At 32.1% G+C, this 25,736-nt stretch overlaps 6 protein-coding genes across 6 annotated transcripts; all 6 read right to left on the reverse strand.

The window, feature by feature from the left end:
* Nucleotides 1–46: 46 nt before the first annotated feature.
* ELE39_001524 (secreted insulinase like peptidase) lies at nucleotides 47–3,919 on the reverse strand (the record flags this gene model as incomplete). Its single annotated transcript, XM_067344563.1, has 1 exon — nucleotides 47–3,919. One exon carries the CDS (start codon nucleotides 3,917–3,919, stop codon nucleotides 47–49), a length of 3,873 nt encoding a protein of 1,290 aa, XP_067201501.1.
* A 319-nt stretch (nucleotides 3,920–4,238) lies between these two features.
* ELE39_001525 (secreted insulinase like peptidase) lies at nucleotides 4,239–7,775 on the reverse strand (the record flags this gene model as incomplete). Its single annotated transcript, XM_067344564.1, has 1 exon — nucleotides 4,239–7,775. One exon carries the CDS (start codon nucleotides 7,773–7,775, stop codon nucleotides 4,239–4,241), a length of 3,537 nt encoding a protein of 1,178 aa, XP_067201502.1.
* A 760-nt stretch (nucleotides 7,776–8,535) lies between these two features.
* On the reverse strand, nucleotides 8,536–11,817 carry ELE39_001526 (secreted insulinase like peptidase; the record flags this gene model as incomplete). Its single annotated transcript, XM_067344565.1, has 1 exon — nucleotides 8,536–11,817. The coding sequence occupies one exon, from the start codon at nucleotides 11,815–11,817 to the stop codon at nucleotides 8,536–8,538; it is 3,282 nt and encodes a 1,093-aa protein (XP_067201503.1).
* Nucleotides 11,818–12,652: 835 nt separating this feature from the next.
* ELE39_001527 (secreted insulinase like peptidase) lies at nucleotides 12,653–16,522 on the reverse strand (the record flags this gene model as incomplete). The annotated part of the gene is made up of 1 exon (XM_067344566.1): nucleotides 12,653–16,522. One exon carries the CDS (start codon nucleotides 16,520–16,522, stop codon nucleotides 12,653–12,655), a length of 3,870 nt encoding a protein of 1,289 aa, XP_067201504.1.
* Nucleotides 16,523–17,049: 527 nt separating this feature from the next.
* On the reverse strand, nucleotides 17,050–20,805 carry ELE39_001528 (secreted insulinase like peptidase; the record flags this gene model as incomplete). The annotated part of the gene is made up of 1 exon (XM_067344567.1): nucleotides 17,050–20,805. One exon carries the CDS (start codon nucleotides 20,803–20,805, stop codon nucleotides 17,050–17,052), a length of 3,756 nt encoding a protein of 1,251 aa, XP_067201505.1.
* A 695-nt stretch (nucleotides 20,806–21,500) lies between these two features.
* ELE39_001531 (secreted insulinase like peptidase) lies at nucleotides 21,501–25,373 on the reverse strand (the record flags this gene model as incomplete). The annotated part of the gene is made up of 1 exon (XM_067344570.1): nucleotides 21,501–25,373. One exon carries the CDS (start codon nucleotides 25,371–25,373, stop codon nucleotides 21,501–21,503), a length of 3,873 nt encoding a protein of 1,290 aa, XP_067201508.1.
* Between the last annotated feature and the right edge of the window lie 363 nt (nucleotides 25,374–25,736).

Here is a 25,736-nt window from a genome sequence, read left to right on the forward strand (position 1 = left end):
TTAACTTATTTAAATTTTATATATAAAAGTTTTTATAGTATTTTAATTATAATAACTCCTGGGATAAAATGTTTCTTGAGATATTGATTGGGAGCTTGTAAATATATAGGTTTTCTTGATTAAGTAGATCGTCTGTACTGTTAAGCATTGTAAAGCCCGTAGGAACATATTTGTCAATTCTGTAAGCCCTATTAGAAATCTTGGACTGTATGGCAATCATAATTTGAGGAGCCTTGTTTAAGAACTTTATAGATTTAATAAATCTATCATATGACAAATTCTCCAAAGTGTGGATGACTTTTTCAATCCATTGGAATGGAAAATCAGTACCTTCTATAAATGTGAAGAATAAGATCGAAAAGAGCTCAATTTTATTAGGGAGATTTTTGAATTTATTAATACAGTCCTTCTTAACCCTGTAGAAGAAATTCTTGTCAATAATAAATGGGGTCTCGAAAATCTCTTCTATAAACATGATGAGAAATTCAGAAAGACTTACTACATCTTTCGAATAAGACTCAGCTTGGATGATCGCAAAGGTGAGAGTGGAGTAATGAGACGTCGAAAAGACTGTCACTGAATGGCTTTCGTTTGAAAACCTCTTTAAGAACTTATTAGCCAGATCTGAAAGAATTATAGTTAAGAGAGTTACTAAAGAGATGGTGAAGGGCGTCTTTGTTCCTAAAAATAAGGCTAATGATGATATTGACTTTTCTTCATCAATACTCGAGTACTCAAATCTATAACTCTTCCAAAGTCTAAGTGGGAGAGTAGTCAAGTCCAAAACCTCATAGCTGTTAAAGTAGCTTTCTCCTGCATGAGAAATGGGGAAAAGCATGTTTTTAACCAAGTAATCTTTAGATTCTTTCATAAATGCATTTTTCAGAAGCTTATGATCTACTATCTCAACCCTATATTTCATAACAGACAAAGAAATAGTCCCTGAAGCTACTGCATTCCTTCCAAGTTGGTCCAGAAATTCATTAACAACTATTCCAGCTTCTAAAGGGTCAATATTATTCATAAACAAACCCTCAACTTGGCCTTGCATTGCAAAAAACTCACTTAGCTCTGTAATATCCTGATAAGTTATGTATTTGAGTTCGTTTAATCTGTCAAATGGAGTCAAAGACTGGTTTTCTGTGACAGATCTTAAAATCATTAAAGACTTTGTTATTGACGGGGTAAAGTAAACATATTGATATAAATAACCATTTACGCGTTCAATAGCCTCTTTAAATAAATCATAAGTGAAATATTTGCTTGGATGGCTAAGATGAATTGCAAATTTTTTCAGAAACCTAAAAAGAACATCGTAGAATCCTTTTAATTGAATTTCAAACCCGTTCGGGAGACTGCTATAAGTATGGTCGTTGAAGCTTGAAATCTTGAATTCATTCCTTGCAACTCTGAAGTTATACATTTCATCCTCGAGAGAGCTCCTCAATAAGACGCATAAGACTTCAATTGCCACTACTAACCTCGCTAGTACTTTGAGCACTTTGGGATGCTTTCCTATTTTTGAATTAATCTTTGGGGTTTGAATTCTAATTGTGATTGAAGCTTCAGGGAAAGACTGCTTTACTGAATTCTTGTAGTAGAAGTAGACTATATTCGAGTAAAAGTCAAAACGCCTAATACTAATTTCATTTGATTCTTGTACTATATCCTTGTCATTAATGTTACTTAGTATCCCATTGCTGTGTTCGATTTCAAAATTTTTTGCATTTTCGTATGTAATTTTGGCCACTTCAGAATTATTATAGCACATTTTTATTTGAGCTCCTTTCTGATTAGCATCCAGGTAATGGTTTTCATTCACCTCAAATTTAGAAGCAGATTCATTAAAGTTGATATTTTCTCTGCTATTAAAATCTTTAATGTTATTATTCAGGAATCTTTTAATAGACAGTATTAGAGGCTGAGGAATTATCTTTGTATCGTCATCATTTAATTTTAAAGATAAATCAAAAGGTATGTATGGGTTAGGCGTGGAAATATCTAAATTATAAGTATTTTGAATTTCAGTAAGCGTCGAGTTGTGAATATCTTGAATAAATCTGTTTGGAAATCTATTAATACAATAGTCCGAGAGCAGATTCTTGGACTTGTAGACCATGATACATTCAACGAAGAAGTTTTCCTTGTTAATCTCACCAGACTCTTGATCAGAAATTCTTTTACCTATTTCCTTTTTAATACTAGTATCTTCCGTTTGAAGTTCTTTCTGAAATATAAATCTTAGTACCTTTATCAAATGCTGTTTGATTGTATTGTAAATCCACAGGAAAATTTGAGTTGCATCTCGTGACTTATCATTAGAAGATTTAATGCTATTTGGGGCCACATCAGAGTTTAGAATGTGAAAATTTCTTGAATAAAAGTTTGTTCTGAATACTTTATGATTATTTGGGATTTTTCTAACCAATAATACAGGAGTAAAGAAAAATATAGAAACTTGTTCAATTTTTATTGAGCTTATAAAAGCTTTAACAAATGAAATATCAACAATTTCCATGATTTCATCAGCATATATTATCTGGTAAGGTTTAACTCTGTATTTACTAGCTTTGTAAACTATATTGTATGCAAGGTCTCTGGTGAATTCGGACTCTCTGTAATTAAAAATAATGTCTGTTACTTTCTTCACCTCGAGCAACATTGTTTCTGATATTGGCATTTCAACGATATACTTTACCGCTGATATGATTGCTTTAACTACTTTCCAGGAATGTCTTAATTGTCTGTTATAGAGTTCTATTGATATGTCCAGAGTTGAAAACCCTTCATAAGACATTACTCCTACTTTAATTGGAGAAGAAACTCCAATAGACTTTAAGTACTTACGCAATATTCCTTTGTAGTTCCCATCTAGAAGATACTTAATGTACATAGCAGGGATCCTCTTCCAATTAACCACTTGTAGTTCGACAGGAAATCTGAGATTTATTGTATTTATTCCAGTTTTTTTTAATCTTCGTATGGTTATAATATTCCCTGAGATTCTAATAAAAGGGTTCAAAACATAGTTATAGCTATCATCAACATCAAATATATTAAAACAGTTACTCTTGATATGAGCAAAGTTCCGAACTACATACTTTTCCAATTTTTCAAGAGGTTCTCTTCCTACCAGAGCCAGCTTCATGTTACTAGGGCAATAGAATTTTAAGAAGTATTGACGAACTTTTTCATAGATCTCCCCTTCTGTTAGATGTGGGTTATTTAATAGAGTATTTTTATTTCCATAATAGAATGTGTCAAAATTCGAGTTTGAGCTGGATATTTCTCTTTCAATTTCCCTTCTTACCCAGAATTCATTTCTTCTCATTCTATTTAACTGACTAAATATCGTTAGCATTGCCTTGTTAACAGAGTCATTATTTAACAAAGGACTATGGAAGTAGCTACTAAATCTGAATATGCTTTCACTAAGGTACTCAGTTCCTATTGTAAAGGAATATACTGTAGATTTTTCATGTAAGTCTAAATATATTTTTCCATTTAATAACTTAATAAAGTTGTGAAACTCATTTATATTTGGGTATTGATAAGAAGCTAATAAAAGGCTATGCTGCACTAAATTAGATAATCCAATCATCTTTGGAGGATCGTAATGAAACCCAACATCAACTGAAATTGCAACTTCAGACTTTTCTGCGTCCTCCTTGCTTACTAAAAAAGCCTTCAAACCATTCTTCAATTTAATATAACGATATTTTGCCTTGTCAACTTTAGATTTTATAAATTTGTCATCATCTATAACTACTTTAATGTGTGGGCTCTTGAAAACATAATCGTGAGCCAAACTTGCAAATGAAAAGTTTTCCACACAGTTTTCAGTATTATAATATTTAGAGTTAAATAATAGTAAAAAAATAAACCCAGAAATAAATATAATCCTTAAACTCATAAACATTTTATTTCTTAATTCGTCATTGATTTGTACGTGATTTGCACCTTTTCCATTTATTATTTTTTTGTTATGGTACCGGTAAATATATTAATGCCGGTATTATTAAGAAATGATATATTTTTTTATATCTAAAAGAAATAAAAATATTTGAAAGAAATTAAGCAGATACAAACATATTTTTTATTTACAGTCGGTTATGATATGAATATTCTTAGCCTTACTCTAGATGAAAATTGAAATTCGTAGATAAGAATAACTATAATTCTCTACCAATTATATTAAATATATTAAAAGAAGTGCTAAGCATCACACATCAGTCGTGTTATGCATCGATAAATCTAATAGGGACACTAATAAACTCGCAAGTATCGGAATTAGTTAGCTGGCCTATATCTTTGATACTTGTAAATCCAGAAGGGATATAATCCTGAAGCTCTTCAGATTTTGAGCCTTGTAAATTTTTCTGAGTTGCAATCAAGAACTTTGGAGAATTGAGAATTGAATCACATGTTTTAGTAAATTTCTGAAAATCTAATGCTTTCAAAGAGGATTTCATCCCTTGCATTACACTTAATACGCTTTTTCTAGAAATTATTTGATATAATAGTCTTGATTCTAAATTTCCACACTCGGACCCTATATAGTGATTCATAAGCAAGTTATTCTTTATTTGTTCAAACTGTTCCTTTTGAGTGTTTGTAATAAATCTGATAAGACTGTAGAAGATATCTAAAAGTTTTTCAGACAGAACTGAAACATTGTCTATTCCTGATAATTTGATAGTTATTCCGACCAGAAAAGCTTGATTAACTTTGGGGAAAAGGTCAATTTCTAATCCAGATAAAGACAGTTTTTCTTGGAAATTGAAAATAAGGTACTCAAATAAGACCTGGAATGCAACAGAATCGGAGTTAAAGTGTGAAAATGGAACATATAATAATGAATTGGAGTTCAAAGAATTGCCTAAGCTTAATGTATTATAATAATAGTAGTTTTTGTTAATTTGATTGTAAAGTGGGTCCATAATTTTCCAAGTCTGCATTGAATTTTTAATGGAGTTGAGTTGCGAAAAAACTTGGTGGTCTTTGTTACTTTGATTGCGTAGTCCCGAGGTAAATTGATTCAATATTGTATAAGCTTGAATTGGATTCGCGTTTCCAATCAATGCACCTTCCAATGCTCCATTCCTGCATAGGAATAAAGATAGCTCTAAGATTTGTGCAAGTGTAATTGAACTATAATCACTTTCCAAAGACAAAATTGATGTTTTCTGACTTTCAAAGATCGATCTCAAGATTAATTCAGATACCTCACTTGAACTTCGATTAATATTCTCAGATTTGACTCGACTTTCGAGAGATTGGGTAATTTGTTCAAACTTTTCCTGAGAAATATTTCGCTTTAAATGAAACATTATTCTAGAGAATGATTTAAGAGCTAGGAAGATAGAGCCTAAGAATCCCTTAACCTTGATTTCAAATCCTAGAGGAACTCCACCAAGCTCCGACCTAAGGATGCTTGAAACTGAAAAGACTCCTTCAATGCTTTGCATACTCTTTATTATGTCTTCAGCTGAATAATTGAGACAAGCAACTAAAACCTCAAGTGACAAAATCAACTCTTTGATAGACTTTGTATGTTCCAGATCAACAATAGGGGCGTTAAAAACATTTGTATTTGCATCAAACTTTTTTGGTCCTGGAATCATGATTCTAAGGAATAATGTTGCAGAGGGAGCTTGGTAACTGACGCTGTTGAAAAAGAGGAAGCTGCTATATACTGGACTCTCGATGTTGTCTCTGATCTTTTTATGAAAAATCTTAGGCTTGGAAGTGGAGCTCTCCCCCGTTAAGTAATCTAAAATTGCATTTTTAAGAATAGTGGGCGAGTAAAGTCTGTAGCTGGCACTGTTTGAAAAATATAGTAAGGGGGTGCTACCCAGGAGTTTGTTCCTTTTCCTAATCTTGAATCCAATAGATTTAGTGCGAATCAGATTAACTGCAGAATTTACTTGGTCGATAAATTCGTTAGACAGTTCCTCTACAATGTACTCGTTGTTGAACTTAGGACACGTTCTAAACTCAATATTCTTGTTTTCAGAACTGACTACTTCGGAGCTTGGTTTGGGGTCTATCTCCTGTAGTTCCTCTTTCTGCTCCTGTTCCTGCTCCTGCTTCAAAACACGTTTAGGTCCTGTTTCTAGTTCTGAATCTTTCCTATCTTTTTGAGAATGGACGGTATTATGGCCTTTATTAGTCTTTAGTGCAGCATTCATTCTATTCAAAATAATAGGCCTATTTCTTATAGGAATATTTACATCAAATTCTCGAAAAATACCTTCATCTCTGTTTAATACGTTGATTTTGTTTATATTAAAGTCCAAATGCTTGATAAAAATGACCAAATTGTCGATGGAAATTTTGTCCAAAAATGCAGAAACCTCCTCCAAGTTTGAATTTCTTACAAGATTCCCAGCAATAAGAACCTCCTCAGGAGAGCATCCCTTAATATCAAAAGAATCAATTATCTTTTCAGATATCTGTCTGGGAGAAACATCAAAATAGTAATCAAACTTATATTTGAGCATATGCTGGATCTCAACAAGAATCTCCTGATTAATAGGAGAAGATTTAATATGTCTCAAAGCAATAAATGTTGTTTGAATAATTGATTTAATTTTATCAATTCCCTTAGAAGTAAGCAAAAACCTGATTTCAAAACTTGAAAACGAGTACCTGTGAGAGTTAGTTCTTACCTCCATTTTTAAGATCCATCCTTTTCTTATAAGAAGACTGCTCAAACTAGTCTTGGAATTATCTTTGAGTAAATATTCCAAATAGAAACTTGGGGAAGAATCCCAAAGAACTTCTTGATAGTCTATGGGAAACTCGAGAATTAGCTCATTCATAGAATGAGCTTCAACATGAATAGCGTTTCCAACTACTCCAAGGTGAGGATGGCGAATTATTCTTGCTAAATCAAATGGAAGTGGACGTGAAATATTCAAATTCCTAATCAAAGAAAAATTTGAAATTACTTCATTTGACAACTTAGCTAAATTTTTCCCGCTAGCTACAACTAGAGTCATAATGTTAGAGCTATATTGATGATGATAAAAATTCTTTACGTGCTCCAGTAAATTAATCTCTGAAATCTCTCTAGCTTCTTTAATTGAGTTATCAGTTAGAACATTTAATCTTTTAAATACATGGTCGTCCAGAGAAATATCCCTAATAACGCATTTAAATAAAAACTCACTATCATTCATTAGACTTTCAAATGTACCGGAATATTCAGCAGTTTTGGCAAAAAACAACTTCTCAGGAAATAAAGGATTCCTAATCATGTCGCTCAATCTATCCAAAGTTGTTGAAGTATATTGGTTTCCAACCTCTATAGTAAATACTGAATTCCTCTCATAAACCTCCATCTCTATTTTCCCATTAATTGAGTTAATGAAGTTGCAAAAATTCGAACTTTCAAAAAACCGATTAGTTCCCAAACATAGTGACTCCTGTACCAAACTTGAAAGACCCGGAAGTTCTTCAGGGTCCATAACAGATCCAACCCCTACAGAAAGAGTAATCACTGAGCAATCAAAGTTATGATTTGATACTAGAAACACTGCCATCTGATTCTGTAGCTTCATGTATTTATATTTAGAGCCATCTACTTTTGATTTTATAAATGATGAGCTCTCTACCGTATTTACCATCCTTCCTAGTTTGCTAATTAGAGGTTTCGTCAAATACGAACCGAACCTTGATTTAAGAACAAGTCTTTTTCCACCTTTTAATTTCTTTGCAGAAAACGCCAACACAATCTGCGTGAAAAACCAAAATACACGTAACAGCCTCATATTTAATAGCTAATTAACTGTTTTAAAGCTGCTATACTTGTAATTTGTACAGTCTACCTGCAAATTTATCCCAGCTTTCATTACTATTCTGCAAACTATTTTTTGCAGAAATACCAACCCAATTGAAAATTTAAATTACTGGTATCGAGAATCTGGCGGGTTTTTTCTGCCTGATTTTAGGCACAAATATATGCAGAGAAATTTCTAAAGATTGGAATCCCAATGCGAACAACAGAAAATGTAATTTTCTTTCTATCACTCTCAACTTATTATACTTAATTTTTACTGATAAATAGTTGGAGTTTGAAGACTCAAAACTTTTTTTCTGTACTTGTGACTAATTTAATTTGTTCTGGATGCATGTAGGAGAAAACGCTAAATATTGTCAAATTCTGTTTAGTAAATCTAGCCATCTTATAGTAACAATACAAATATTTGATCAATATCTTTACATAATGTCTATTTCGTAGCTATATTCAACTTTAGTTTTTTTCATTAGCACTAATATTAGTATATTCCATGCAAACCAAGCATGCAAACCCCCCTCCCATGAATTGAACGGCTATAAACAGGACGGACCCAAAAATAGACAGCAGTAATAGCAATTATTTTAAAACTTTTAATAAAAGAAAAATATTAGATTAATAGAGCCAATCTACTCGTATTTATTGTTTCTAAAACGATGCAATACGAACTTTCATTGCATTGTAATTTAAACGATAGTGATCTTTAACGACAAAATTAAACAACTATTCCTGATTTATGATTGTGTAAAAACTACATTCGCATTATCCAACAGGAATTTGTAGTCAATCCCAACATTCTTGTAGCCACTTGGAATGTAGTCCAATGAAGAAATAGCAGCCTTTAAGTTAGATACTTTCTGAGTAGCAATTAATATACGTGGAATACTTTTTAAGTCACTTAGAAACTCAGAGATTTCGACTTGGCTCCGGCTATATAAGTGTTCTCTAGCTCCAACGATAAGGTTCATTATGCTGAACTTGGATAGAAGGAATTTGGTTTCAGAGATATTATCTCTAAGATCAATATTCTCTAAAACTTTCTTGAGATAACTTTTTGACTTACAGCTTTTAGTAACCTTAGGAATGGATTTATTTAAGTTCTCATCTAGAATTCTAGTTAATGAACCAGTCGAGAGCTCATCACTCTTGAAAGAGAATAATGCCACAACGAAATTATTCGCAACTATTGAGACAGCAGAAGTGAAGCTAACATTCTTTGTAGATGAAATTTCAGATGAAATCTCATAGGACAGAGCTTCTTTGACAACATACGCCTTTACATAGCTCGAAACTGTTAGTTTACCAATGAGAATTGCAGCTGTGGAATAAGAAGAATCGGCGGTAATGTCAAGCTTCTGAGTATATATCTTCCTGTATTCAATTGGAACGGTGGAAACATCCAAGATAAATGTATTAATACTAATATTTGGGACTGGACCAAGGAAATCGGAACCGTCTTCATTCTTTGGGTAGGATGCTATACTGAAGAATTCCAAACTTTTTTCTGGAGTACTTTCCAATAAAAAGAACTCGTGATCAAGGCTTTCAATAAACACATTCAAAATATGATTGGCATGGAAGGGAGTGAGGTTTCCTTCAATAATACCATAAATTGTTGGAGATGCGAACAAAGAGGCGTGTACCGCACGTATAAGTTCAACATTTATGTCTTTCTCAATAGCAATACCAAGCTTTGCAAGAGAACAATGGTGGGAAGAAACTAATTGAGTTATAATTTTGGCATCCTTTTCGAGTTGGCTATAGCTAGTATATAACTTCAATAGAGTGTCTTTAGCAACAGTCTTCGCATGAGAAATAATTTCCTGTGATAAGTAGGTGTCAAAAGACAAAATAACCTTTGAAATATCACTCATAATTAAAGTAAAATAGTCCACCGGTGCATTTACAATCAGGAATAATTCAAATGGATCGGAAACTATGTCGCTATATGTTTGAGATGGAACGAACCTTACATCTGCTCTCAATCTATTGGTATAGTACAAAGTCTTGCCTAACTTAATGTTGAGAGCTGCAGTGAAAATGTGAATTGCAGTAAGAATTGAGAAAGCTGATAGTTTATCGTTGAATTTTTCCATTAATGGACTCCACTTACGTAAACCGAATTTCAGCTCAAGGTTAATGTTCTTATCATACGACTTGTTATTGGAGAACCATATTCCAGCGGTGGTAATTGATTTAAATGCCATTGTTCGAGATATAGTAGTCTTTCTGTTTGAATCATTAAGATATTTATAGTGGATATCTAATGACTTGTGAAGAGTAACCAATTTGTTAAAGATAGGCATAGAATAGAAGGAAGGTAAAGAAATGTAGCTTATTAAGTCGTTGTTCGGTAATTGCAACCCATATGTATCAACTGCATACATCGGACTTAATGAAGATAGTTTATTAGGTAAAATATCGTCTATTTTGAATAATGAAACTCGAATATTCGTATGAGGTTCAATAGTTTCTATTGGGAATGCTTCGACATTTCTATTTCCATCTAAAAGAATGTCTATAGGTTTGAATTTACCAGAAATAGAGAGGGAAATTGCAACAGAACCCAAATTCATTTTTGAAAGGAATTGCTCAACATCAGAGCGTGTAAACTGGGTGTTAAGGTTTGAAGCAAGAATATTGGATAAAGAGCTGGATATAAGGAAGTGCGAGCTCACATAATGTTCTACAGACTCTGCTAAAGTTACTGTGGATTTGGTGAGATGATAATCGAATAATCGCTGTACTTCAGAATAAACTCTGTCGCTCATTACAGTACTCTTCATTAAATTAAAATAAGAAACTACTGATTCAATTATAACTGGGATGTTTAGTAATCCATTTTTAGTCAGAATAAGTTCCAAGTATAAAATTTTAGTGCTGTATTCAACATAGTAGTAGCAACTTAATTTAGTAGCAAAGCTATTAACGAAAACAAAGTTTGAAATACCATTTCTATGTCTGGAATTAAGAATACTTAATACGAACATATGTGCATTAGAAGTAAATAATTTCATGTCTTCAGTTTCGAATGGAATATAAATCCTCAATACATCACTTTGGAAACCTTTTCTTACAAAAATATTACTTCCCATGTTGTTGATTGCCATGTTGGCTTTGTTAACCTTACTATAATCTACTTTAACCTCATTATCATTTCTAAGCTTTCCCTTTGTAAGTTTAGAAAGCATCTTTTTAAGGTTTTTATCAGTTAATTTACCAATGAATGTGGCAAACATAGCATTTGGTTTGAAGATCTCATTAACTAGTTTAAGTGAGTATTTTGGTAGCTCATCATCCAATCTAATAGAGCTCTTGAAACAAGATTGCGAAAAAATACTTGAAATTTGTAGAGATTCACAGCCAAATTGTGATAGAGAACCGTAAATCATTCTAATCATTAGTTTGTCCACTTCAATGGAACTTGCATCATAAATCATTGTATCAAACTCTTCAGATGCTTGCAAAATCTCAACAAAATATGATCTACCTTCCAAGTACATTTGGTTCTTAATAGTGTTATGAAAACAGTCAAAGAATTTATTTGCTTGCCTGGTTAAAAATGTAAACGTTAAGGTAGAACTAGTTGCATCTACTTTGATCTTAAAATTTGCGTGAGTTTCCTCTTTAAACATCCTATTCATACAATTGTTCACTTGCTTGCTGAATAAAAATAGAGTAAAGTATCTGATACCCGGTAATTCTATTGGATCAGAATAACTTCCACCATTAAAAACTATTCTAAAGTCAGAATGTAAACTTTCAAATGGCTGTTGAATGTTTAACAAAGTAAATCCATTGTTGAATGAATTTTTTGATATTACGACATCTTCGTTAAGATAAACATCTCTGTACTTGTAAGTCTCACAATTGCCTTCAAAACAAAGTCTTTCCAACTCCAATAAAGAGTGGGAATTATATGATAACTCACTGCTTGATCCAATATAACTGCCGATGCGATTGTTATTTAAAAAAAATAAGCATACAACTGAAATCAAACTAATTAGTCGATACATGTTTAATTTTTATTAAAAATGTTCTCACTAAATTCCGGGTATTCAATTTGAGATAATCACAACCCTTTAAGATGGAAAGTAACTATTGTATTATAGGTCGGAACAACAGGATTCAAATCGAGATACTAATAGCTCTTTTACCCTGAATTTATTTGCGCTTTTATCTCTTTCTTAATAGGTACCTTTTTTTCTTGTCCAATCAAATTTAATGGAACATGAAGTATTGTCTACTAGGCGCCAAACTGTTTAAGAATGCAAAACTAATGCAAAATAATCTATAAAAATGGCGCATTACATTTATACAAATTTCTCGTCATGTAAATTCATTCAACATTAGCTTTCCAAATAGAACTTTTTTTTTACGTAGCTTTGTTTTCATATTTATGGCTCCAAGCTAAATTCAATACTTATCTTATTTTCTTCTATTTTTATCCACGTGCCATCTTTTTGAATGTTATTTTATTTTGGGGAATATTGCTTGTGTGGAAGCTAAGCCAATTCAGTTCCATAGCTTCGAAATACTAATATAAATATTGCTACATTCATTAAATATGTTTACATAGTATAAACAACTAATTTGAAATAATACAGCAAGTTGAGGAATTAACAACACTTATTTTTTTCAATTCTAGGGGTTTTATGAAAATTTACGATTAAGAATATTCTAGAAAAGCTAGAATTGATTTTTAAAAGAAAAACATTGAGCTTATCCTTCAGTGAATAAATGCATTCATTGGAGGTGCTTTACTAACACTAGAACTTATTAGTGCAGGTAAACATGCAATCATCATTCTTTAATGAAAATGTATTTAAATACATTTTCTTTTAACATCTATTACGTAATGAAATTGTTTTCTATTGCAATCTTTTTCACAAGACTTGTTGAGTTGATTCTGTTATACCCTTCTAGCTGGAATGAATTTGCTTCTGCCATTTCAATGGCTGAGACGTGAGTTTTTACAATAGAAATAAGAACTTTAGCAGGCTTAATAAAAACTCCCCATCTGTTTAAAAACTCATTATAATTAAGATTGAGCAAATATGCAACTTGAATATACTTCCAGTTTGGATCTGACTTTCTATCAAGAAGAGAGCTGGAATACTGATCAAGAAGTTCAACCATATTAATATGTGGAATTTCAATATTGGCAACAGCACGATTAACCCCTTTCTTGAACTCGTCTCTGGAAATTAGAGGAGTGACAAGAGTAAAGTACTTATTATAGAATTGTACTGCCAAACTAGTTAACTTTATAATGCTATATTCCGTGGAAGAAATCATTATCTTGAGTAATAGGTAACTTGTTCCTATACTGTAGGGAGAAATTGCAAATTCAGTCTTTGGATACTCTGATAATGTAAACTGTTTGAATGCGTTTTTAATGTCCAAGTTTACCACGAGATGTAAGAATGCGAGCATTTCCTCAGAGTATTTGCCAATTTGGATTTCCATATATACAACTGAATGATCTTCATTAGAGTTAGAGCATTGCTTTAGATAAAATATTTCCTGGTATTCTTTAGGTAAAGTATCCATATTTATTCTATTGATCCATTTTCCCTTATAACTTCCCTCTGGCAAAAATGCTTTTTCCAAAGAGTCAATAGATGAGATTTTTCTTGTGATATTGGTTCCAGAATAAATTTCATCATTACTCGAAATATCTAAAATTGTATTATTGTTAAATTCTATTCTCTGGTTTGAAGTGGCTGAGTTTTCTAACCTATTTTTTAAATTCAAGTCAATATATTGAGTATTACTAGTATCTTCTCCAAATGCAACATGAGTGGAATTGTTCAAGAATCTAAGGTTAGTTACGTCACTCACAGCTATAAAGTCTCTATTAAGTATTCTCCCAATTTTTAATAAGTAAGAGTTAACCTGCATTGGAGTACAATTTCCGATAACAAGCGACTCAATTGAACCCATTTTTATTACGTAAGATGCAAAATCGATAACATCTTTAAATTTAATACTTTTAAGAGCCTGGGAAAACATTGAAGGTGTCATCATGTAAAAATTGAGGATTTCAAAAGAAGTATGCTCAGCCAGAGTTTTGCTATGTAGAGAAGAAATTTTATTTAGTATTGACTCAAAATCTGACTTTGCGTGATTAAAATGACTCTTATTGATAAAACTTGCATACTTTCTTAGACCATTAACAACTGTTGAGAAAAAGTCATCAAAAGATGAAGTATAATTTGTCCACTTAAATTCTATTCCTAAGAAAGAATTTTGAAGCTCCGAAATTGAATTATAATTACTTTCAACAATCCATTCTCTGTACTCTGAAGGAATTGCGTATTTAAAAGACTTCATGAAAAGATAAGATAGGGTTACAAGTCTGGCATTCGTTTTCGGGAGAGATTGGAACCCATATACTACCAAAGATTTTGGCTGAATGAAGATTCTTGAGCTTAGAGATATTTTTGGAACACCAACATTAATGGGGAAGTAAAATGTAGAATAAGCAATTGGTGAGACAAATTCATTAAATCCTGACAAGACTTTGTTCATTAACGTCTCGTCGATATCTTCTGTGGTATTAGATGTATATTTAATATAAGATGCCAAAGATTCAACCAAAAGTTTTGGGTGTACTTGTGGAGGTATATCATAAGTATAAATTTTATACTGTTTTGGATAATTTATCACAATTTCTGTAATATTGAATCCCAAACGCTCAAGTGCTAGATTCTTAGTGCTACCTTCAAATATCTCCAAAGTCTTCATTGGGATATCAGTAATTAAATAGTTTGCGTTCAAGTGCTTTTCTACTTTGAAATTCGGATATTCTCCGGGTTTTGCTCTCATAAATGATCTACGAATTATTCTCATAAATGACATGAATTTCCTAGAGAACCAATCCCATCCTGATTCTCCATAAACTTCACTAGATAACAAAAAGTCTTTAGAGTTTCTGGAAAATGAACTAGATGAAAATGTTAATAACATATTAAATGGATTTAAATACTCCAATATCATCCTTACATAATCATGATCTATAGCTTCAAGCTCATAAGGCACTAAAAGCACATTTTCTGGAGAGCAACCACTTTCAAGAAGTGACTTTACTATGTTCTTAGAGTATTTGTAATATCCTGTACTTTTATACTGTTTCAGTATTCCTTGCTCTACTCGCCTTACCTGCTCATCAAGATATTTATTATACTTTGCACTCTTTACTGCATCTAAAGTTGCAAAAATAGCTTGTATCACTCTAACTAGCTTATTCCTATCAGAGTCCACCAAAGTTGCCTTTACAACTAAGTTAGAGAAACCTGTATCATAGTTTATTACGTCAACCTCAATTTCTCTGACCCAGCCAAGTTCTGTCATCTTATCCAAGAATCCATCATGGAATCGTTGAGTTAAGAAATACTTGGCATATGATCCTAACTTGTATTTCCAAAGTTTACTTTGATTTGGTATTGGGAATTCCATAGTGATATATGCCTCTGGAGTATGAGATTTAATTTCAATAAATTTTCCAATTAATGTATCATAAGGGTGATTCACATTTTTAGAAAATTTCTCTGGCTTTTCTGGAGTAACTTCAGTACTGACTAAGTCAGAAAATGCATTTCTCACAAGCTCTTCTGTTGTATCTAGACTTAAACTTGTTGAAATACTTAACACCATTAAGTGCGGACTATAATAATTTTTTTTAAACCTTATCGTCTCCTCATGAACTGAAAGATTATTTTTTGAAGGAATCTCTCTCAATGTTTCATTTGTACCATATGGAAATCTATGGAAGACATGAGAAGAATTTGAAAGGTCTCGCTTCAATTGTAGCTCTTGTAAAGAATCTACACGTTTAAATAGCTCAGTCAGCTCTGTAACCTGAGAAATCGATTCATCTAGGGAGCTCCAAGTAATTACAGACTTATCAAGTCTTTTTCTAAAAGCATTAACAGAGGACTTGAAATGTTTTGATTTAATATTATATGAGTAAATTGTTGAAAGTTTATTTGATTCAACGTTAAAGTAACCATTATTATCATCCAGAAGCTTTCTAAAATCCGTGTCACCTGTAGTATTAGCCTCTTTTTTAAATAGTTCCTGTGTTAATAAATAAGATACGCCTTCAATTCCTTCTGGATCATGAGCGCTTCCCACCTCTATTCCCAAAGACAAAGAGGATGTATACAACAAACTATTTGATACTAAAAATACCTTTAGTCCGTTATCCAGCTTTATAAACCTGTACTTGTTTTCATCTCCAAAGTATTTATTAAATTGGTCATTTTCAATTAATGTTTGATTTATTAAAAGGCTCTGACTTTCCTGAAGTCCTTCTTTATATATGAAGTCGTTCATAGAGTCTAGGCCATATAAACAGTTTAATCCATAAAAGCACCTTTTCCCACTTTCTTTTAATTTCATATATTCCTCTTGCGTATAAAGCTCTTCTTTAAGACTTTGTATATCATCAATGTCTGTTTGGTTAAAGATGATATTTTCCGCAATATCATCTATATCTGTATCATTAATAAACAGCTTACTATCTAAATTGAATTGATCTATTGGGTTTCCTTGCTCATCTGTAATTAACTCTATCAGACTAATCTCAATAGCTTGGTTTAATCTGATTTTGTCGTTTAAGCAAATTAGAATAAATAAAAACCCAGTCAAGACAGAAACCCCCCTTAACCAACACATATTTCGATAAAAAACTTGAAATAATAAATGTTTATTCATTTAAAATGCAAGTAAAATTTTTTAGTCTATTTTAATAAAAAAACAGTCAACAATTTAAAGAAACTGCTCCATTTCAGTTCAAATTTAAATTCAGCATTCACTGCCTATTATTGTTCTGCCTAAAATTTCATTTATTTATTGCCCGTTATTTCTCCCGATTTTACTACTCACATCCCACACCCCCACAAATATTTACAACTTGATTGAATTGCAAGTTAAATCTCTCTGGGGCTTTAAATACAAATTTCAATACCAAATGATTTTTCTATATTAGCATCTTCCTGCAAAAGGCTAATTTTATTTAAATAATTAAATCTTTATTCTGCCATTCTTTTATCCTTAAGGATTACTCGAATTCTCACAAATCCCGCCCTAGATGCAATTTCAGATATTTGTCAAGGAAATAATAAAAAAAGTAAAAAAAAATAAAAATTATTCGGAGAGACTTTCTAGTTCATCGAGATTTGTATACGTGTTAAATACTGATTTTAGTTATTTTAAAGAATTCAACCTATTGAATAATAAAACTATGTGTTAAATATAGCTTGTTGTTCATTAATGTCGTAAAGGCTTTCTGCAAATAAGAGTCTAGTGAACCCTTGAGGCAAATATGATTCAAGGGACTCAAAAAGTTCATAGTTTGTGTTTTGAGATTGATATGAAATAAATAGTTTTGAGGAGTTGCCGAAATACTGCCAATATTTAAAGAACTGGTCAAATGTTAAAGCATCAATAAATTCTAAATAATCTTTTTTCCATGAGCAGGAAAGATGTGTGTGCTTGGAAGCTCCTATATGCAAAGATGCTATTGTAAACAAATCCTCAGAATCCGAAGTTTCATAGTAGATTATGTTGGATTTAGATGTGATTTGGTTTCCGCGGTTATTCTCTGATAGTCTTGCGTTTCTGGAAAGTAATAATAAAAATTCTTTGGCCTTCTGAACCTCTGACTTGGAAATCATTTTTGAAGGCCTAGAATAATACGCTAGAAAGAAGTTGTTAAGGAGCTCGCCAAGTTCTCTAATGTTTTTAGACGGGGACTGGAGCTTTAATTCAAGAACTAAATATTTACCAAGTATTATTCTAGGGAGTACTTTTAAAGAACAGTCATTACAAACTTTATCAGAGAATTCTATAAAATACTTGTAGGAGTTTAGCTCTGAAACTATTTGTAGGAATGCAAAACTCTGCTCGCTATAAAACCCATAATGTATTTGGAGGAAAACCATATTATTCTTGCTGTTTTTGTTGGGATTAATGTAAAAGAAGTAAGAATTACTGTAGTTATAGGGCAATCTATTCATATCACTGAATGTATTCCTTGTGTAACCAAGATTCTCGATATTCATAACATTGTATATGTTTGTATGAACAACTTCATTCGGCTTCGCATTTTGATCGTTTTTAGAATCTTTAGACGTTGATTTTTTGCCTCCAGATCTAAGCATTCTTTCTCTTACTTCAAAGCCAAACTCTTCGAACTCAAGAATATCAAAACTATCTTTTACGGCTGGTTCGATTTGTTTGGTTGAATTAATTATACTTACCATCGATTCCGAAGAGAGCTCCAAAGAGGAACTGTCCACCTTACGAATAGTATTTACGAAATAGGATAGGTAATATTTAATTTGTACAGGAGTTGCATTTCCAAATACAGACCCTGAAATTGAAAAGTTATTTATAAAAAAGTTAGCAAAGTCAATCAGGTTCTGCATAGTTACTTTAGAAATCTCATCTTCTAGCCTGCTAATCTTCATAAATCCTGGGTCAAGTAACTGATAGGAAAGAGAAAGAAGTCTCAGATTGTCATTCTCTGACTTGAACGAATTAATAATCTCTTGGAAACGTTGTTTAGCATTCTGGAAGCTTGCTGGTTTAATAGAAGTTTCAAACGTGGAAAGAACGCCTGCTATTTCATTTAAGCTGTCGGGGAAAATAGAGGAAAAGCCTCTCCAACTGAATTCTAGGCCATAGAAGAATTCTTGCAACTCCCAATGATGATAGTTTCTTTCAAAAGAGAAGTTCTCACTTAGTCGGCTTGGCAAAACATCGTATAGGATATTTTGGAATAAGAACATTAATATTGTCAACTTTTCTGGGTAGATGAATTCTTTCGGAGGGTTTTTTGGAATTTGAATTTTAACTAAAATTATTACATCGGGATTGAATGACGTTGGAAGGTAGCAAAAGCTTCTTGAAATTGAATTCATTTTAGTTGTGCTTAAAGCTACTACCAAATCTCTTGGACTTATTGGTATTGACAAATGCAAATGAGAAAAGTCTGTAGAGTTGTTCGAAGCTTCTGATAAGCTTATTTCGGTAAGGTTTTTAGCTTGCTTAAACTCTTTAATTGCATAGTAAAGAGAAACAGGAAACTCTTTCTTAGGAACATCCTCCGTATAGATAATGAAATTTCTCGGAAAATTAGGGTCAATTCCGGGCATTTGAATTTTCAAAATATCATTAGCCAATGTGAAATTAACAGACTGCAACACCTCAATGACTTTATTGGGAATTTCTTCCAGCAAATATTCTCCGCCAAGGTGTTCCTCTTTCAAAAACTTCGGAAATACCCCTACTTTCGTCTTATGGAAAGCTTTATTTATACTTCTAAAGAAGGAAGATATGGATTTTCTTGCACTCTTCCATCTACTGTCTGAGAAAAATTGACTGGAAAGGAGAATATTTGAAGCACTTTTTTTGAATTCCTTCTTTTCAAGAATCAATATTAAATTGTCATACTTCATATAGTCTATTATCTCTTTTACATGATTAAAGTCAATCCTATTCATTGATACTCCTGCATGTAATACTTCTGTGGGTGAGCAGTTTGTTCTCAAAAACGTGTTGACAATTTTTCTAGATAGATCTGGATAGATAGCGTCAATAGAAGCTTCTAAGATTGTCTGTCTTTTCTTTCTGATCTGATTTATTATAGTTTCTGAAATGGAAACTTCTTTAATCAGCTTTAGAAACGATAGTGTGATCTCTAAAATCTTTACAATAGCTTTCTCACCTTTAGAGTTTAACTTAAACCTGATAATAAAATTTGAAAAGCCATTGTCATTTACCTCGATCATGGTTTCCAAGCTTAAGATTATTCCAATTTTTCTCAAATAGCTGTAAAGGCTTTGGTCTGAGTAATCTGTAAAGAAGAATGAAATATACTCGGCTGGCTTATACTTCCAAAGCGGACTCTGGTGCGGAATGGGAAATATCACTGTGAAATAAGGACTTTCTTCGGTTGATTTTACCTGAATTACTTTATTATTTAAATCAATATATGGATGGATTATCTCATTTGAAAGGTCAAAAGGAGTAATTAGCTGCCTGCTTTGATTAGGAATCTCGTCAAAAAATGTTCTTGCAAGGCTTTCAAGTTCATCTATGCTTTTGTCAGAAACAATAGAAATTGTCATCAAATTTGAGCTGTAGTAAGAACTGTAAAACTTAATTAGCTCGAAAAGAAGGGCCTCTAAGTCGAAATCTATATTTGCAATCAACTTTTTCATATTACCCATATGAAAACCATGGTTAATGTGGCCTTCAACGGAGAGCTCCTTAAGAATTTGCTTAAGTTTGATAGAACTAATTCCCATTAAGACCTCAAAATCTGCCTGCAATGCTTCCATTGCTGGTTCTAGATGAATTCTTTTTGGGCTAAAGCTTTTCAAATACGAGCCAAACTTAATTAGTGCCTCGGAAAAATACTCTTGTTTAACAGATAAATAGTATTCAGTTGAAAATGGAGCTACTTTAGTCCTGAAAATTCCAGAGTTACTTGAAATGAAGAGATCGTATGGTGTTATCTTGCCAGCCTCGGACCTCTTCCAATCGTAAAATAATAACTCACTTAACAAAGCTGCTAGACCCGGAAATTCTTTAGGTTCCATAGAACTACCCACTCTAACCCCTAAAGTAATTGAAGGAAATGAATTGGATCTCTGCGATACAAGAAAAACCTGAATATCATTTTTTAGGCGAATGAAGCTGTATTTGTTTGAATCCATGATTGATTTGACAAAATCTTCATCGTAGAAACGAGTATAAGCATCATTAATGTTTTTTTTGGCTCTATACTCTGATATTCTATTCATTCCACCTATATAATATTGACCATCAAGTGCTAAAGAATCGTTATTTATTATTCTGGTACTGGATTCTGCCAAAACATCACTATTAGATGAATTGTTTACATTTAAAACTATATTAGAAGCTAGGCATTTCTCTACACTAAGAGAAAACAATATCAAAAATCCAAACAGAAGTATTTTTGAATTCATTTTTACCAATTTCTGATAAATCTCTCAGAAACTCCAAATTTGATAATGGGATCTTGAAGTTATTTGAACTTTACACAGTGGTGAATTCTAAATAACTTAATTACACCTAAACTTTTTCTGATTAGTTTGCATCGATGGACCCAGAGTTTTTGCAAAAAGTTGCTTAATTTTGCTCAACTAATCCACTAACCTGGAATCACTTTTCCAAATATTATTTTCTGAAAATTATTTACCCCGGTGCCTCTCCGATCCTAAATTACCGCTGGAAATTTAATCTTATTTTCACATTGAACTTTTTAAAAAAGCGAAAAAAATAATCGAAAGATCATTATAATAAATACAAAGTTAATACTAACTAATTAACCTAATTATAAGATAAGGCCGATCTCGTTAAAACATAAAGAAAACGTTATTTCCAACAAGTTTATTGGGAGCATACCTGTCCCAATTATGCTATTTACAAATAATTGGTGAATGCCCACACTAACAAAAACCCGCCTAATGGAAAAGTTAAAATAAATTTAAAAAAAATGTTTGATTCCAATATTATAACAAAATGATTGATAATATCAAGCTGTTACATGCATTTCATAGATGTGGAGTGTGTGAATATTATTTTTGTTGTTAATCCATCTTTTTCGCTTTTGAAAGCCGAAAATGTTAAGCGTTATATTAATTATATATTATCTTCGATTTCAGTTAAATGAATCCTTGAATTGATAAATAGACTTTAGTCTAGTATATCCTTCAGGAACAAATTCTGATAGCTGAGTAGACTGATCATCTTGGTTCCTATTTGATTCAATCACAAGCAGAATTGTAGGTGCGGTTCTGAACGAGTCCCAAAGCTTAATAAAACTTAGATAGCAGAGACTTTGAAGTATTATAGTCTCTTCAACTTGCCAATTCGGGGCTAAATTTGCACGGATAACCCTTTCGTAGTGTATCTGAGCGAGCTTACTAGGGTTAAGTGAGTATCTCTGAAAATTACTTAGTAACATGCTTTTTAAAGATAAAAAATCTCTATTAGAGAACACCTTTTCTGGGTTTAGAAAGTAGGTGTCAAAAAACTCGAGTATAATATTTGTCATGGGTATTATCTTATTAGAAAGGAATGTCACTCTGATTTGAAAGCCTGCAACTTCATGGGTAATTGGCAAAGACCCAATTTGAATTGAAGAATAACGAAGAGACTTTTTATTTGCAATGAAGGAGTTCAGTACTTTGCGGAAGTCTACTAGCTCTAGAAGATCTAAAAGAATCTTATTTCCATCATCCACAAATCCAAGGTAGATGTATAATAGAACGGTATTGAATGGGTCAGAACTTGAAGCTCTTCGCTTAAAAAAGTAGTTTTTATGATATATAGGAGGCAGGAGATTCATATTAATAAATTTGCTGGTAATCAAATTTCCTTTGCTTTCAGCATTCATAAGCATAGGCCCCATATAGCTCCGCTTAATCATTTCATCTGTTAAATCTTTATCAGATATCCATTCATCACTCTGAGTACCGAAAGTCATACTAAATTTACCTGAATTTATCTGTTCAATTGAATTGAATAACCTAGCTGAAGGTCTAATCAGCTTTATGAATTTGTCAATTCTACTATAAATTTGAGATGGAGTACAGTTTCCAATAACAACGCCGTGAACCTCGCCATACTTTAGAAGAATTTTGCCAAAAAGCCTAACATCTTCAAGAGTTAAATGTTTGGCATCATTTTCTAGTGCCCATGGTTTAACACTTTCTAAATGCATTATCTGCAGTAACTGCATCAGAGAGTAATCCTCATTACTAGCGTGGCTCAGTCTTTCTAGTAACTTTTTGAGTGCAGTAATAGACTGTTCAAAATAAGAATTAGTTATGATTGTCCTGTAATTGACCAAATTATACATAAAAGCCACAAAAAAGTCATCAAAATATTTGGTAATGCCGTCCCAACTCAATTGAATTCCAGGCAAAACATTAATATTCATAAAATCTGTATAGTTCTCCGCCTTAATCACCCCATCAGAATGCGCATTAGCTAATGATAAATTCATTGAATTTTTAAAAAGGAATGAAAGCAATAATAGCTTTTGCTTGTTCATATTAAGCAGCAATAAGTCTGTAGAGTTATTTAAATCAAAAGGAATAGTTATATCAAAAACAATCGACAATGTTGGTAACTTATTCTGTAAGGGCATATAGAATATAGAATCCATGTTGAATTGAGGATACAAACTGTTAATTTTTTGATTAGCCTCATAGTCCAGCCCACTTCTCTTATATTCTTCGATATATTCTTCATATTCTTTCCCATATTCATTAGAAAATTCATTACCATATAATTCATGGCTAAAGTTTCCTTGTTTAAAATTAATTAAGTCACCATCATCGTTTAATTCAAAGTTATTGCTATAGAATTTCACGCCATCCAAATTTAACAAAATATCATTTTTCTCAGAAAAATCATCACCAATATACTGGGAAGAATTAGAATTCACTTTTCTAGTTCCGGAATTGCCAAACAAGTTGTCAGCAGTAAGTAGCTTCTCTTTCATTGCTTTCCTTAAGGTGATTGGAGAATTAATTGTTGTATATTTCTCACTAATATACATTTGACTATAACTCTCAAGAGAAGGATCAAACAGTTGAATTCTTAATTTCTCTGAAGCAAGACTTTCATCAATACTAGAAAGCCTCCTTTGTAGGTATGGAGGCAACTTTTCTTCAGAATAATGGAGCTTCTTGAAAAATCTAGAAGTAGTTCTCTCAGAGATAGCTCCAAACCATTTTAAAAAGAAGGAAGATATATTGTAAAACGTCTTAAACACAAATTTCTCAAACTTGAATAAAAAAGAGTTCAAAAAAGATTCACTTGACCTTAAATAATATGAAGCTCCATTACTCAATGATTTTACGGGGCATAATATGACCATATTATCTGCTCTGATAAAATTTAAGAGTTTCCGTATATGCCTTCCCTCAACCTGGTCCATTATGAAAGGAGCAACCAATACATCTTTCGGGAAACAACCGGTTCGTAAGTATGACCTCAAAATGAAGCTTGCTTGATCAATATCAAGATCTAAATATAAATTCTTTAATTCAATAGAAGATTCCTCCCTAATGTGAAAAAGTGTTTCTTCAGAAAAATCTTGCTTTGAAATTAGTTTTATTGTTGAAAGTAATGCTTCAAGTATTTTCATTATATGTCTAACACCTTCTTTCTGTAGATTAATGAGAACTACAAAATTCGAGTAGCCGCTCTCATTAGTTTCACAACCAGAAGATAATGAAGTGATCCACCCTCTTGATCTTAATACCCCAACCAGCCCTTCCTCAGATTCATCATCCAAAAAAAATGAAATATACTCAGTAAGTTTGTACCTCCACAAATTTTTCTGATATGGTATAGGAAATATCAGTTTCAACTCGAGATTGGTTGAGCTTTGTTTGATTGCGACTATATTTCCCACATGTTTTAAATATGGGTTTTCATTAAAGTTATACGTTTTCTTAAGCTCATCTGTACTAAAATTAGAGCTCCTAATTTTTCCAAAAAAAGTTTTAACTAAAGTTAATAAATAATGCATATTTTCATTTGATACAATGGCCAAAGTCATTAAGTTACCGCAATAATATTTGTTAAAGTGTTCATTTAATATACTGTCCAAACTACTATACTCGTCTGAAAATTCATCTGTAACTTTAGAATTTGCTCCAATTCTATATCCCCTTTTAAACTCGTCCTTTGAATTGAGTTTAGCATCAGTAAATGCATATAAATACTTATATGCAGACTTTTTGCAAAAATCACTTTCCACCAAAACACTCCTTAAATTATCCATTGAAATGCACCTGGCCTTAATTTCCTCTCTTGTAACCTTTCTTAAGGATGACAATGTATGAAAATCCACATCTAAAGGACTAGCTAAGACTTCGCTAAGAGTGTGTAAAACATCCACAAAGTCTTCATTAAATACTTCAATATTGATTTCTGTACCATGACCATACACCCTTCCTTCCACTGTATTTTCCAGATTTTTGAAATATAGAGGATTAGTTCTCTTGTTGGTCTTAAATTTTATTTTAGAAATAATTAAATTCTTCAGTAAAATAGATAATCCCTTCATACGGGATGGTTCATTAAAGGCACCGTATCTTATTGTTATTGCAATTGAAGACTTATAAAGGATATTCTTTGAAGCTAAAAATACCTTCATCTTATTTTCTAAGGTAACAAATTTATATTCACCTTTTTCATTTGCCATTCTGACAAATTCTTTATCATCAACTTCCTCAAAGTCGTTAATATCATAATAAACTGATCTCATCTGTGAAAAGGAATTCATGTCGTTAAATCCATCCAATACAAATGGGCTATATGAAGATATATAACTGAATGTATCATTTGAAACAAATTCTGAAATACCCATAGATGTGTCATTTAAATCCAAACTTTGCTCATCTAAAAAACAACTCGCAAAATTTAAATATGGAACAAATAGAAATATGACAAGTGATAAGCACAGAAGGCTGTCCATCTTCAAAAGCTTAAAAATTTTACTATTAATCAACATATCAACTTAAAAAAACATAAGCTTGTCTTCTGGTGTCAGGATTTAGAAGTGGAAAACCTAAATCACACATTATTCATACAGCTGTGTATAATTGACGATCAGCAGATCATTAAATAAGATTTCTTAATTAGGTGGCTTGTTTTTTTTAATTATTGTTGCAGTTTTATTAAACTAAAATCTAGCTCTTGTTGGCGCCAAGCAATTTAGACATTGTTAAATATTGCATATCTCATAAAATTGTTAATATTAATTTTAGCCACTTCATCTAAATTGTTTACAAACTGATACATGTTACACTGGTAGTCTATTGTGTAAACTTATTTTTAAATAATATAACTTGATATCTCAACTCCCACAGGTCCC

Source organism: Cryptosporidium sp. chipmunk genotype I, assembly GCF_004936735.1.
Source record: "Cryptosporidium sp. chipmunk genotype I strain 37763 chromosome Unknown contig_18, whole genome shotgun sequence".
Lineage (NCBI taxonomy): Eukaryota > Apicomplexa > Conoidasida > Eucoccidiorida > Cryptosporidiidae > Cryptosporidium > Cryptosporidium sp. chipmunk genotype I.